The following is a 16,133-nucleotide window of genomic DNA, read 5'->3' as shown; positions in this document are numbered from 1 at the left end:
ATGCTAGCATCTGGTGAGGTAATTTTAATTTGAATATTTTGAATTTTGTCTGAATTCCCACTTAATGTAACTCACACAACAAACTGGGTCAGCAATTAAATACTGGTTCCACTGAATTCAGCCTCAGTTTCTGATCATGACTGATTTATATCTAGGGCTAGAAATCTATGATGTGATCCAAAGAGAAGGAACCTCTGCTCTTCAGTGTGACTTTTCCTTCTGGCTTTGGTAGCTTGTGAAATTATTTAAGTGTGCAGTTCTTTTGGGAAAAGAAGTTTTAGAAATTTTCCAACATAATTGCAACAGGCATTTCCTTTTTCTTTAGGATCTACATAAAGCAAATTATCCTTCTTGTTTTGCAGTCAAATGCTATCACATTACTAAATGAGCCTTTAGACAAAAAAGACAACAGAAAACTGGAAAGATGGTTAGTTTGTTAATAAAAACAATCTCTTTTATCAGTCTAGCCATGTGCAGCATTTAGTTTACCTACCACCATGTAGATATTTTGGAATTAGTATATCAATACCCATCTAAAAACTGTGAAGAGGAAATAGCTCATGCCGAAAATACAATTGAGGATATGTTCTCACAGTGCTGGTAAAAAAAAAATTATTTATATAGGAAATATATGTATGAAGTGAGCCCTGTGTTGCTTTTCAGTCTGTCTTCAAGAAACAACACAATACTGAACCCTTTGTGTCACACTATTTGAAGAGAACCATTTATAGTCAGATTTAACTAAACCTCAGTTATAAAAGCATCTCTTGTAACTTTCTATCCTATAATATTTTTGGTTTTCTTATTGCCTTGTATTTAGATGCTAGGAATTCTCATATTTGTGCTTAGACATACACATGCACAGGAAATTATGTAAAATGTAAAGGGTAAGTAAGTGAGTTAGTCTGAAACAGAAAACTATTTAGTGGCTGTTGTGTTGCTTCTGTAGTTTTTCATTAGGACTGACTTTAATGCTTAATGGAAAACAAAATTTTCTCCATTATACTAGTAAAATGTATCCTTATGATTTACATTTCTCAGTGAGACTGTATTTTGCCTATTGTATCAAGGTGTTAATCACTAAATAAAGGAATTTCTGCTGGGATGATCTGTATTCAGGTCACTGTTTGGTTCATAAACAGTTTTGGTATCAAAGTAGTATCTTGGTAACAGCCTCACCATTAAATCTTTTCCCCTGAAGTGAGGCATCTGCACCTAATTATCAGCTGAAGAAAATTAACTTTAATTGATGACTTGGTATTCCCAGACACAGGTTGTTTTGGGTACAAATGTGGTGTTCACCCCTTTTAAGAAATGAAGAATGATTAGCCAGAAGGATAAAGCATGAATTTCAGCCTTACAGCGCTCTCATCTGAAAGGGAACATACTGTGATACTCTGAGCTAGATGCCAGATCCAGCCAGTAACACAGAAGACGGATGGACACAGTGCCAACACCATCCTCACGAAGTGCCTTAAGAGTGAACAACATTCAGTTCATTCAGAAAATTACTGTGAGTGTATTTCCACCAGGAAAAATACTGTTGGATTCAAGCTGGTAAAGATAATTAACTGCAGCTCATATTGAGACACTTCAATGGTAGCAGAGGGTAGGGACTTTTCCTGTTGACTCTTCCAAGAAAATTCCCTGATCAGCAAGCTGAGGTTTCAGACCACCAGCTGAAGTCATTCAGTCTCCCACGAAGTGTGCAGGGGGCCTTAGACATCACTTAGAGGTCAAAGATTTCTATTCCACAACATCTGAAGTTAGATAATGCCTCACTGAATTTCTTGACTCCTACCTCCATTCCTGGCTTTAGCTTTCAATGGTTAGTTAATGGAGGGAAGAAAGGTTTCCCTGGTAACTTAGGAGAGATTCGTCAGCTATAAAAGCACACAGGAACAACTGATAAAAAGGTAATTCTGAGAAAATGCACTCCAAATGGATTACGAGGTAACAAAGTCAACACAGACACACATGTCAGAGTGACAGCTTATATTTGTTAATGCCTTACGTGTGAGCTGGTTAGTCAGAGCTGCTGAATCTGGCACAATACATGAGTGTATCAGTTTCAGTAAACACTGAGATAGATTTTATTTCAGCTTTAACACCACATATTGCAAAATCACAAATGCATTTAGCCAAGAGGGTACATGACAATTCCTTAACAATTATTTCATCTCTTTGACATTGGTTTCAAAGGACTAAGTTGACTTTGGCTGTGGTCCTTCTGCCTGCTGTGTTATTGCAGCAATGAAGATCAACACTGTGTTAGAGCAGGACTGTAGAGAAAAATAATCTTAAAAAAATATATTATAATGAAAGAAAAGCATTGATCAGCAAGTCAAGAACTGGAAAGCAAGTGTCTTTCATTCACTTCTCCAGACTGATTCTTCTGTTTAGTCAGTTCTCGAGGCATTTCACAATCAATAGACTACTTAAGGCAGTCTGATAAATCATAGAAAAATTCAGTAGCAGAGATTTACTAATTTTCAGGTATCACAGTAACTAAACAATATTTCTACCTCTTGAAAATAACTCCATGAAAAAATAGGCATATCTTATACATTCACAATAACACTTTGGACAAGTGTTATTTCACTTCAACAACACTGAACCCAAACATAGGAGCTTTACCTCACAGACTTGCAGTCTTCATTTTGTGACTCCTTATTACAATAATAAAAGTTTTATGAACTCAAATGACGCTATTAAGAAAGGAAAATTAGCCAAAGCCTCTCTGGACTTATTCACAAGACCAGAATATTCACTTCTTATTTCCATAAACTCTGGTTATACATGAAAATGAAACATTAAAGTGCTCATCCAGAGCCAAGTTGCCCTAATACATAAAAGTATAAACTACAAAGCAAGCTTCTGCTGGAAGACATTAACACTATCCATGTATGGGATCCACATCATTACTGTCTTGTGAAAGGCACTGAAGAGCAGTTATGACTATTACTAATGGAACTGATCAACTTCTCCTCCAAAAAACCACTCCAGCCATGCCTTTAGAACAACATAATATCTTGGCCAGCTGAAGAAGCCATTATTTGACTTTCTAGCTATTGCCAACAACATGGGAAAAAGAAAAAACACTGTGAATGTAGTAAAGAAATTTCCAGTAATATGACATTGATCACCCATTGAACTTTCACAGGTTCAGACCAGGGTGCAGACCAAAGAGTGCCCTGGGGACTCCAGTTCACCTACTCCATAGCCTTGGAAGAAGTAAGTTGAGCTCTACATTGTTCTGTGAGTACATTGCTCAGTGACTTTGATACAGTGAACAACAGAAGAATGTAGTGGAACAAAGCAATCAGACACCTCTGATTACTGAGAAGTGGGTGTGAGCTGGTATCAAATCCACCTGTGCCCAATTAGGGCAGACCCCCTATTGAGCATGTGCAAGACCAGAGGGCCAATAAAAGGTAAAACTCACAGCCACAGACTAGCTCACTCCTGAGCTCTCTGTGGAGTCTTGAGCCTGGAACTTTCGGCATTGCAGTACTGGGTCTTAACCAGCTGCGCCACGAGAGCCTCACCTTGGAGGCGATGAGCGCTAGTGGCGCAATAAAGGTAATAGGTAATACAGTGCTCAGGAGTGAGCTAGTCTGTGGCTGTGAGTTTCACCTTTTATTGGCCCCCTGGTTTTGCACATGCTCAATGGGGGGCCTGCCCTAATTGGGCACAGGTGGATTTGATACCGGCTCACACCCACTTCTCAGTAATCAGAGGCGTCTGATTGCTTTGTTCCACTACAGAAGAAAGTCTCCAAAGCATATAAGTAAATAACTTGGTACATCTAATTTGTCTCTGATAAGATTCAGAGGGAGCAGTCAGTATAAGTACTGCTCTCCTTCTGCAGGCTCCCTTAGAGTTTATGGTATCTTTCCATAAGTAGAGAGGGCTGTCAGCAAAAGACACAGGGAGCAGCATATGCCCACATTCCAACAGTGTGATCACAATATTCAGCACAATGTTGCTTTTTCTTTATACCTTTCAATAAAGACATACAAAATTTTTATAATGATACAGTATATTAATAGGAATACTTGCTCATGGAAGCCAAACACCTAGATGCAGCCAGGGGGTTACTTCAGGTTGAAATGACAATGTATTCACTGGGTGACACGGATAGGGACTAAAAGAGCAGGCATGTCTAGTGGTGGGTCACTCTTAATATAAGCATAAAGATTTAGTTGAGAAGCACTGGGCAGCTGTAGTGTCATCACACCACTAGTGGCTGCAGTGCCATGCTTTTGAAGCTATAGGGTCTCAGCTACTTTATTATGTGCTGAACTCAAAGCTGCCTATCGGAGTGATGCATGGTCATGGCATAGATCCTGCATTAGCCCTTGAGTTTAAGGGCTATATATGTCTATTTTTTTTAAGCCAAAGATAAGATTAGGTGTTTAAATGTACTACACACTCAGAATGATGCCAGCCCAGGAAAGCAGAGAAGCAGCATTTTACATGCCCAACAAATTTTAGCAGCAAGAACATGAGATGTCTTAGGATTCTCAGTCACACTACAAGTAAAGAAAGATTTTGTGGGGACTGCTCACCTTGACCCACAAAACTAAATTCATCCCAGGTGGCACTTTTGGCAAATAAACATTGTTGGCTTTTTGTTTTGGTTTGGTTTTTTTAATCTGGCTCTATGTTTCTTCCTCCCTTGTAACATTCATAACAAATAATCTACTTGTCTGTGCCCTCCATCCTGGATTACTATAACTCAGTGTGTGGTTGAAGCTGAACGTGCTGGTAAAGCACAGGCTCCAGATCTGACTGTTCATCTTTTCCAATGCTCACATCATTACAGAATAACAGACCTACATTTAAGGCTCTACACAAGCTCCAAAGTAGTTTCTAAATCAGAGCCAATCCCCGATCAAGAACTGAGGCATTTTATGTTGTTCATTCCCACAATTTAATGGGGAATGTACCCTGTTCCAGTGCTTAGGGACTGTTGAGAACCTTGGAGTTGCAAACTGGACAGCCCAGATGCAGAGAAGTCTAGGATGCACCATGCACAGGGGTCTGTAAGGGTCTTCCTAGTGCCAAAGCAATCCTTCATGGGAGGTAGGAACATAGACATCTAGAACTGTCAAAGAACTGATTGGAGACAGCTTTTTTATTCTATAGCCCATGTTTAACACAGGTATTTTATTTAATTAAAAAACTGTGGCAGTAGTAAAACCACTCACTTTTATCTAAGATATTGTAGTTAGTATAGTTACCAAAAAAATGGATGGCATCAATTCAGTTCCTAACCTGGTTAAAGCCCTCACCACTGCTTTCAAGGAAAAAACCTATAATCAATTGCAAAGACATTTTTTTTCTTGTGATCTTTCTGGTCTCAGGAATTTTAAATTTCATCTTACCCAGTGACACAATTTCATCTAGATTTACCAGCAAGTAAGTTCTTTTTCAGTTCTGTATATAGCCTAGTGGTTAGATCCATCGATTAGGATGCTAAAAACATGTATATTTGAATCTCCTAAGGCTGGGTAACAAGCTCATCTCAGATCAATTGTCTAGCCCAGCATTCAGGGTAGTATTTAAAAGGTAGTTTACAGAACAACTACTTTCTTTTCAAGGGCTGGCTTCACTTCCCAGGAGAAGTTCAATCTTGCTCATGTCAGATAAAGGTGTTCATAGGATCTTGGATGGAACAACATTCATCAGACCCTATATGAGGACTACATCCTTCACCTCAAGATTAGCTGCTTCTGTGCCTGTACAAAAGCAAACTAAAGAGGAAATTTTATTTTTAAACAAGGAACTATTACAGCATGGTCACCTTCAGAGGTAAATGGCACCTGAATTAAGAAGCTTTTAGTATGTCAACTCTGACACTTCTTTTAGGATGAACTACTAATAATTAGACTAAGTACAGACTAACTACTGCTGCAGATTCATCATTGTATCTAATCTATTATAGAATTTTTAAATATGTGAAAGGTTCAAGACCAGTTTAATTAAACTTTGTGTTGTGATACATGAGCCAGAATGTCTGCTAAATATCAAAGCCCCAGCTGAAACAAAGGAAAATGAGGCTGGAGCATTTTCTGCAGTGATCCAACTATCTATACAGAGCACATCAAGCAAATCTGAGTATTCGTGTCATTAAGAGTACTTGAAGGTCTTCACACTAGATACAAAAGAAAAAAGTTTAATTAATATTTTGGGTAGACAGGCAAGATATCTCCTGTCTCACCTGAACACATTTCTTTGCTTATTTCTTGACTCTTGCAATGAGCAGAGTTTTGACTATCATTATCACATAAACAGGGTAGAGGATTTATACCAATTTTACAGCTTTGAGTTACATTGCATGAAAAGTCTGACTTTCTTAAGATGTGCCAGTTATAAACTACAATACTGGCTAAAAGATATAAAAAAATTGACTTTGGAATTTTGAAGACAAGATGAGACTCAGCTGTAACTTGGCAGAGTTGAGTAACAAGAAAAAATTATTCAGCCTTTTCTTTCTTTAAATGCTATCTTTATGTTCTTTCATTTTACCTTTTCCCAGCTATTCATATTTTGGAGGAAAATGAAGAATATGGGAAAAGATCACAATCCAGGGTTTTGAACTTTCATGCTAATAGGTTGTTTTCAGAAAAAAATCAAGATTGAGTACACAGAGAATTACAGAGGATCCTACACAAACAACCAGTAACAGTACTGATGTTTCAGACTGGAAAAATAACAACATATTCATAGCAGATTTCAACAGTTTATAGAAAAGATAAGGCTCTTTGAATTTGCTCTTTCCTGATCTAAAAATGACAATGCGGTTTACTTTGTTGTACTAAGACATTGAAAAGTACCATAGCATCAGCAGAGCACAAAGAAAAATTGTAATTTCCTTTATGTAAGCTAGTCGAGCAGAGTATTATTTTCCTCAAGAATTTATGACTTGTACTGAGGATGTCAGTTCATAGACTATGAAATAAAAAAATCAAATTGTTCAATGAGACCTTGGACAAAAATGTAGCCCCTTCTACACTACTATTACTATCCTGAATGATGATTGAAAACCTTGCCAGTTTTTAATTGCATTACATAATTAGGTTTTAGTATAGTTGACCAAAAAAAAAAAAGCAACTACAACAAATTTAACATATGTAAAAAATAACTAAATTTGCGTTAGATTTGGCAGATCTGTCAGACTGCCATCCACCACAAAGTCTTGGAACAAGATAAAATCATTCATGTACTTAACAGATGTTAAACAAAACAGAAATTAAAAAGTGCTATTGATAAAAAATTCTGATAGTGAATTCAGATTTGGCTCCATGTTCATAACACATCTAACCTGACAAAATGTAAAGATTCAGATAAATAAAATCCATAATAGAATGGCCACATGTAGTGTGCTATCTCATAAACTATTTGGACTGTTCTAAGAGTAAACTTGTTTAAATTAACTATATTTTGACTATTTCTATCCAGTTTTCCTGAAAAGAACTAAAATTCAGTTTGAAACATTGTGCAATGTCTTGTTGCTTATACATTTTTCTCATCTGTAGAAATACCAAGCACAGGGTTCTGTACTACAATAATTTATTTCTTACTTACAAATTAAACAATTCTTGACAAGACAGTACAGTACAATAACTTTTCCCATAATAAAAAGTTATACAGGTTCTATTTTGGTTCTTTGATGAAGTGATTTTCTTATATTTGTTTTCTTGATACAAATTTCCTTGGTAGATGTGAAATGTAATTAAGCTGCAAAAAAACCCAACCTGTTTAATTGATGGTTCCAGTACTGAAGGAAGCTTGTGCAACCTTTGAGTTTGTTTTCTTGTTCAAAGCTGTACAGATGAAGTTTCCAGCTTCCATCACTGCATAAAGATTTACTCCCTAAAAAAGAGGTGAAAGATGTTAAGAACAGTAAATGCATATATTGAAAATGCTTAAGCTCCACTCTTTTTGCTCCTGAGTTTAGTTTCTGCAAACAAAGGTCCTGATTCATGCCATAGATTGGTAATAGGTATTGGTAGATTTAAAGGCACATAGACTGTAAACTCAAAAGAATCTGGAATAAAGAACTGGAATAACAACTGAAAGTTGGAAGAAAAACAGTGTCTACATTTGTGCTGTACTTATTTATCACCCAACACTGAGATATTTCATGCTTATAAGTACCCTATTTGCAGCTCAGGAAAATGGAGGAAACACTCTTGTATTGGCAACCTGAGTTCAGTGAAAAACTGGATCCTCCTTCTTGGAGAATTTACTTTCAATACAAAATTGCCATTTACATTGCTAGAGTAACTGAGCAAAAAGTTGCAGCTGCTTATTCTATCCATTCTAAAACAAAAATGTTCCTTGAGCAACCAAATGTTTTTCTAAATACCTTAAGATACATATCAGTACTGCTTGATTAATAAAATGGAATCAGATCACTTATTAAAGAGGGGAAAAAAATCCCTTCATTATTAGTCTCCTGGATTTCTCATGTATAGCAAAGTTTTAGAGTTAGATCATGTAAGTTATGTAAGTACTTGCTCCAAAGACTGGAATTTACAAGTCAATAAAATTCCTGTAGAAGGGATGTGAAAAGGAAATTTGAACTATCATTCAATACTAAGGAACCCAAGATGCATTGCACCACAAAAAACGTTCACCATACTTATAGATTTATACCCTGAAGTTCAGACCAGGGCCTGACTTAAATGCTTAATCCTTTAATTTGGTCTAGCACTTATTTCCATATTGTACAATACATTTACCTTTTTCTTTCATGGTTTTGGCTAAAAATGATAATGAGAATAGGTTACTTTACAGAAATATAATCAAAACCAAAAAGGCTTCAAAGTTTCTAATCAGCTCTGGTATATAGCACCACCTAAAACATACTGTTCAAAGATATCCTTTTATAACTGTTTCATTTTAATATGCTTATAACAAGAGTGACTTCAGCTCATTCTGTTTATCCTTTATTGGCCATTACTTAGGCTTAGTTTGTAGATTGTTATGGCACAAAACAAAATCTAAAAAAAATCTTAGAGTATCTCTGCTTTTTTCCTAGGAAGAAATGAGAAACATACCACCATGCATGTACTTGGTAGTTAGATTATGGAAGATGACAAAATAAAACCCCTGAACTATCCAAAATTCTCATTTACAACAGTGTAACACTGCATAATGTGGTATGTGGTGATAAGAAACACATGTTCGGAGTTCACATTCATTAAATGGAATACAAGCATCTCTGCCTTTTTCATTGCCTTTCCTATGTAAGTGTCATGAACAGAAGAGAATTGCCATGAGGGGACAAACCCCACCATTCACAGACAGGACTCACTGATGAGGATGGGATGGGTATTTGTAAGGTTGTGAGGCAAAACCATGTCTTCAGATAGCTCTCTAGTGTGTTTGGTAAGCATTCCACATATCCAGAATAATTCCTTGACACCAAGGAACAAAATGATGAAAGACAAAGACAAGTAACTATGCACTTGGATGAGTGCCTTAAGTCAGAAAGCAAAGTCCTTTAACTCCCATTGACTTCAATTAATCAATTCTCATTCAGCCTTCATAAATACCAAGTCTATTATCTCTCTGAACTTTGGTTTCAGTGTTAGTAATGCAGGGCTGACAGTACTTAGCTGCTTCTCAGAAAAGCTTATTGTTTGCCAAGCACTTTGAAGGCATCATCAACATGAGTACTATTGCTGTAATTACATAGGAACCATATAGACACTCTTGATAGAAAGAACATGTCCCCCTACAACATTTCATAAGCATTAATGATCTATGGCATAATTATCTATCCATTACCATGGCACAATCTCTTTGTAGATGGGGTCTGATAGAAAATTATTTCACATTTAGACTTCTAGAGATTCATATCACACACCACTTCTTGGTTATGTGTTCTGAAGAACAGTATAGATCAAGCATTAACACATTTTGATCTATCTAGTCAAGCTGAACACAATAATGGATACTTAAATACTGTTCACCCTTTGGTTTACACTTTAAGTGACTTCAGTCAACAAAATGAAAGCTATAAGATATAGCTGAGAGGAACATGAGAAAGCACTCTTTGCAAATGGACAGCATTAGTAATTAAAATTTCATCTGGTGCCATTACAGCAGAAAGGTCATATTAATAGCTTTTTGTGATAATTATTTTACAGAATTGGCCATGGTACCAAAACCAACCAACAATGCAAAGACCAAAGCTCATATATTAATAATTTTGAGCCTCTATGTCCCTCATTCAGTAAACATCTCATTTCTTAATGGGTCAAAAAAGGGTCAAGAAGCAAAGCATTGTGTTTTGCTACTGATAATTCCAAATTTAAAAAATATTTTTAAAAAAAGAAAAAGAAAAAAAAAACAAACAACAAGAGGAATAAGTGTTTGATGGTAAGCTACTTATCTCCATGGGATTTAGTATTAGTTTTTAGCTAGGCTGCTGTTTGGACAAGAGATCACTAAAAAATCAATAAGTCTTATCAAGAAACTTGGAAAAACATATATTTAAATTAATCTGGCAATTTTTATTTAATTTATTCCTTTTGCTACCAGTCATTTAGACAAGTCAGTGAGTATTTTCCCCAAGGAAAGACTATACTGAAAGCCTAAGTCAAAGGTGTATAGCAATGTGAAGTGAAATGGATGATTTCATAGAATCACAGAATCATAGAATGATTTGGGTTGGAAGGGACCTTAAAGTTCATCTATTTCCAAAGCCCTCTGCATGGGCAGGGACACCTCCCACCGGACCACGTTGCTCAAAGCCCCATCCAACCTGGCTTTGAACACTTCCAGGAAGGAGACATCCATAACTTCTCTGGGCAACCTGTGCCAGTGTCTCACCATTCTTGCAGGAAAGAATTTTTTCCTAGTATCCAATCTAAATTTACCCTCTTTCAGCATTAAAACCATTACCCCTTGTATATTATGCTTTGAGCTTGATTCTCAAACTCCATGTCTTTGTTAAAGGTAAATCTTTTTATTGCTTGAGTTAGCACAAGCTCATTAAGCCATGTGTCCAGAACAATGATGACCAACAGGAAGAACATATTCTTTGGAGGAAGAAGTATTCCTTGGTTCCCAGGAATAATACAGAACAATTAACGTGCCGGTGAAGACATCAATACTAACTGTGTACTCTTCAAGTGTGGATGCTCACTTGTGAAGTTCATTAAAGTGCAGTTCAGTGCAGATAGCCTGCTTTGCCCTACCCTCCAAGAACAGGGCTGAAAACAAAAATGACTGTGAAGCCTGCTAGTCAATAAAAGATTTTGTACAATTTTGAAATACACTAAGTGGATACCGTAGAAACTGCAATATCCTGTGCCTAGGCTGCTCCAAACACCATATTTTTTGTTCTACTTTGAAGCCATAAAAAGTGACAACAGATTAGTAAGCACTATGAACAAAATCCAAAGCTCTGTGAAAAAATTTGATGTTCACAGTCATTCCACTGGAGAGCTGATCAGCCTTCTGGGAAATGTCTATACTAGTGATTGTTTGGTGGTTACTGAGGCAGAACAAAGACTGAAAGCAGTTACTACTGAGCTCCTCATAGCTCCAGGAAGGGAGAGGAGTTTATTCGAATTCCTGTCAAATATACAAATTAGTTCTACTCTAAATTGCTAGTGAAGACAATATGATACATGTTATTTGTCAAGCCATGTTCAAGCACTGAATTTGCAAAAATCTGCTATTTGCTCTGACTATGTACGGCACAGGTAACTGTCAAGTATGATAATCATAGAATCATAGAATCATAGAATTGGCTGGGTTGGAAGGAACCTCAGAGATCATCAAGTCCAACCCTTGAACCACCGTTGCGGTTTCTAGACCATGGCACTGAGTGCCACATCCAGTCTCTTTTTAAATATCTCTAGGGACAGAGAATCCACTACTTCACTGGGCAGCCCATTCCAATGCCTGATCACCCTCTCCATAAAGAAATTCTAATATCTAACCTAAACTTCCCCTGGCACAACTTAAGACCATGTCCTCTTGTCTTGTTGAAAGTCGTATGGGAAAAGAGACCAACCCCCACCTGGCTACAGCCTCCTTTCAGGGAGTTGTAGAGAGCGATGAGGTCTCCCCTGAGCCACCTCTTCTTCAGGCTGAACAGCCCCAGCTCCCTCAGCGTAATATATTTTTATAGAAAATATTTTTTTTTTCCTTGCAGTCTTGATTAGAAAGTAAAATATCTTACCGTATTGATCCCCAGACCATTAAGCATGTATATCACATCTTCTGTGGCTACATTTCCAGTAGCACCTTTTGCATAGGGACAACCACCCAGACCTGCAACTGATGAATCCACTACAGCAACTCCCATCTGGAAGACAACAACACAAAAATGCTGCATCAGCACAGGGTATTATTTATAATTATTCATAAATATCAGGCTATACATAATAGCTACCATGGATAAAATACACATTTCTGCACAAATGGATGTGTTTCTTAGAGGAAATTCCTTATAACAGCTTTAGTCCTGACACCTTTATAAGGTAAAACTGCTCAAACACAGGATGTGGAACAGAAAACTAATGGTCCATTACATGGGATTTTGGCAGATAAGATGAGTGCTAGTTTAGAGCCAAAGAGAGCTTTTATGCTTTTTCATTCTTTATCTCTCTACATGTATCTAAGTTCCCTGCAAAAGCTTACATGCAACCAAATACAATCAATGTGTTTATTCAACTGTGTAATTTTAAGCATATGTAGGTATAGGTCCGTGCAAGTTGGATGTCTCAATATTAGCATCTGATTTACATGTCATCCAAAAGATTTTCACACATATGCCCTCTAAAATGTTATGTCTTAAGGTCTGTTGTTCCACTGAGAACTTTCTCCCCAGAATTTTCACTCTTTTTCTTCCTCTTTATCAGAGATCATGAAACCACCATGTAAATAATATATTAATTCTTGTTTCAGAGCAAGACTACAGGTATTTTCACCCAAATTGAACACCACCATGTAAGGAAGAAACAAATTTTGTCAGATCTGCTTAAATAAAATCTCAAATAACTTTACTCTGGTGAGTCAGACCTATTGTTTATTGTATTCTCCAGTCTAAAAGAAAACACCCCCCCAAAACAGCAAATTTTACATCTTGAAACAGTCCTGGAGCAGCTTTAAAAACCCTAGTTTTTAAGGTGTTGGAATAACAGAATATCTTGGATATCGTGAAGATCTCCATAAATACAGCTGAAAATCTCTGAATATTCTTTTAGAGTGTACTTGATGCAGGCTGTTAACCTTTCTCATTTAAATAAAGACTTGAAAAAACAGCCAGGGGTTATAAATTCATAATTCTCTGATTTTTATTTCTCTCTCTTCTTTTTTATTTTCTTCTCTCAGCATCCAAGTTTCTTCTCTCTCCTGTTCCTTTCTCAGCATATTCATGATAAAGAATAGTGACAAAAATATAATATTAAATTATCTTTATTATTATATCTATTTATTATTTAATTATATTTAATTATATTAAAATAAAATATTAAAATTTTTATGAGACAAGACCTTCCCTGGGATATTGATCAGGGAAGGAAAGGGATGGAGCCTGTGATCTCCACTGACTTGTTTAATGAGCTCTTGCACCTGCATCTTTCTGTGATTAGATTTTAAAATGAAGTTGAAATCAGAAAGCATTTTTTTTTCCTTTTAGCACTTCAAGCATGTGTTCCAGTACACAGTGCATCCCATGGTAGAGAAAGCTCTTCAGATTTCCCCTTGAAGAAGATTAGATGCCTTTGGAGGCATTGAGACCATACAGATAATCAGAGGTGGGCAATGACATTAGGCAGAAGGGTCATCAGATCTTCAAAGCTTCTCCCAACTTTAAGCACATCTCCCTAGCACTCATTTAGAACGAAATAATTCAAAAATGCAGAAGTCAGGCAGACTGAACCAGGATACAGTCATGGCTCAAATTCAGGATAGGAGTTCCTGCAGAGAGATCAGTTTTCAAAACTCTAACTTTTTTACTTTTGGTTCTGACAGACTCAGAGGTTAAACCATGCCTGTTATTCACATTTCCAAGTCAGTAAGATCATCTTAGAGGCCTGACTGCAAAATGAGATGATTTCTGTTGTTCTCCTAAGGCACCTATGTGTTCTATAGGCCAGGCTGGGAGCCTGAGCTTCTCAGTCACATCCATGAATACAACTTGCTGGCAAGGTAGGCAGAAGATGGTGTCCTGCATGTTGCAGTTGCTGAGTTCTCTTTCTGAATATACCCATCAGAGACTTTTTTTTTAAGTTCTGCAATAAACTTCCCCAACTCTTTGTTGCTGGAAACCCAAATTTGCTTCTAGTTTTAACATTGCTTTCTACAGTTTTAACGTTGGCCTTAGAGGTTCTTTGAAGTGCCAGCATTTCTGGTGGGCAATTAAAAAGAGAAGTCTAATGAAGGAGGATTCCCACAACTACCCAAGGAGGTGGTTGAGTCTCCATCCCTGAATGTGTTTAAAAGCTGTCTTGATGTGGTGCTTGTGGACACAGGTTAGTGGTGGGCCATCAGGAATAGGGAAATAGGGTCAGAGCAAGTCTGGACTTGATAATCTTGAAGGTCTTTTCCAGCCTGAGCAATTCTGTTATTCTGTGATTCTATGAAGAGTTGTCTCAGGTCCTATTCTCAGGCAGGGAATATTATATTGAGCTAGGTAGCTGCCCAAAGCCTGTAATAAAGACCTCAATAGAGTCAAGGTGCATAACTGTGACAGGCAAGACAGTTCTGTTTAATATTGCTCAGACTGAGTCTCTCTGAGAAAGGATATTGCACTTTAAAGTACACTAATCTGTGAATTACAGAGTGAATCACCAAAGTACAAGTTTCACATTTCAGCCACTTGTCACACACTTTGTTTGTGTAACCCACTGGTCAGAAAATGTGTTATTCAAAACATCTGGGTCCAATACACTGAGGATGTGTTTATGATAGCTTTCAACTGGAAATTCACTTTTTGCACTCTCTGCTAAGATTCATACATTTACTCTGGAAGTCATTACTCCAAGCTTCATATTGGCAGCCATCAGGCTTGCAAATGTCTCAGAAGAAAAATACCTAGGGCCTCTTAGTGGGAAGAATTAGGGAAGATCTGGGGAAGAAAGGAGACTAACACATAGAAGTGCTGCTTTGATACAAGCCTGCATCCCACTACCATGCCTGCTTTTCCAGGGTGACTTCAAGCTTTCCACTAAAAACTACTGTTTCAGGGGTGGAAAGGCAGAAGAAAGTGTTCTTCACTGAGTTTCCCAACAGCTGTCAGGTTATGTCATAAGGGCTATGGCATTCTTCTAGATGTACTTATTTTCAGTAACTTTTACATGGTGATAAAAGCTGTGGACAGATAATGGGCTGGTAAATTCCCAAGAAAGATCGACACACTTGGAAACAGTTTGAGTAGCAATACAAGCTGCCACTTTCTAACCCCAGTGAGCTGTGCCATGAAATGCTTTTCCTGCAAAAATGGGGAAAAAATAAACTCTATTTCATGACAACTAAAGTTCCATCTGAAAACAGCCAGAGAACTTTGCAAGTTCAAAGCTAGGAGAGTCTCTGTCTGTGGTGTGTCAACTATATTACTATCAGTAACCTGCTCCAACACTTCACAGAGCTCTCACTGTGAGAAAAGAACAAGGAATATCCTTCTAGCACTAAAAGGCTGTATAGTCTAAAGGAATTGGCTATATATCAAAGCCCACATGGATGCAGTCCTGTGTAATGTGCTTTAGGTGATCCTGCTTTAGTGGAAGAGTTGGACTGAATGATCTCTAGAGTTCCCCTCCAACTCTGATAATTCTGTAATTCTGTGATATACATACTAATTTCTTGACATGCTTGTACAAACACTCATAATGCAACTGTAATTGGGCATTTGCAGTTCAACTCTTGTAACACTGGGGTACATATTGCTTATTACTGTTTATTGAAAGTGCCTGTGAATATCCAGAAGGGTATGGGATACTACAGCAACATGAAGATAAGGCAAAATATGCATCTTTGTCTAAGCACATTCCAGTATTGTTGGGCAGCTTCATCTCAGGTAATCCATACTACCTCCCCTGGAAGCCGGAGTGAGCTCAACCATTTTAGTATATAGTACATGCAAGAGCATAGGAAATTAT

General features: G+C 37.3%; 1 protein-coding gene across 2 annotated transcripts in view; it reads right to left on the bottom strand.

Moving 5' to 3' along the window:
* Positions 1-6,125: 6,125 nt before the first annotated feature.
* HMGCLL1 (3-hydroxymethyl-3-methylglutaryl-CoA lyase like 1) overlaps positions 6,126-16,133 on the bottom strand; it is a 73,508-nt gene continuing 63,500 nt past the window's right edge. Inside the window, exons 9-11 of one of the 2 annotated variants that reach the window (XM_030448675.1) lie at positions 12,212-12,337; positions 7,764-7,881; positions 6,126-6,160 (exon numbers count right to left, since the gene is read on the bottom strand). In XM_030448675.1, coding sequence (XP_030304535.1) covers positions 7,768-7,881; positions 12,212-12,337 — 240 coding nt within the window. In that variant the 3' untranslated portion in view covers positions 6,126-6,160; positions 7,764-7,767. Of the gene's footprint in view, positions 6,161-7,562; positions 7,882-12,211; positions 12,338-16,133 lie in introns of those variants that run through there. The other variant, XM_030448676.1, reaches the window with a different exon arrangement.

The sequence above is a fragment of the Calypte anna genome, chromosome 3, assembly GCF_003957555.1.
Source record: "Calypte anna isolate BGI_N300 chromosome 3, bCalAnn1_v1.p, whole genome shotgun sequence".
NCBI lineage: Eukaryota > Metazoa > Chordata > Aves > Apodiformes > Trochilidae > Calypte > Calypte anna.
Note: the sequence above shows the minus strand (reverse complement) of the source record. Positions and strands in the feature narration are given on the sequence as shown.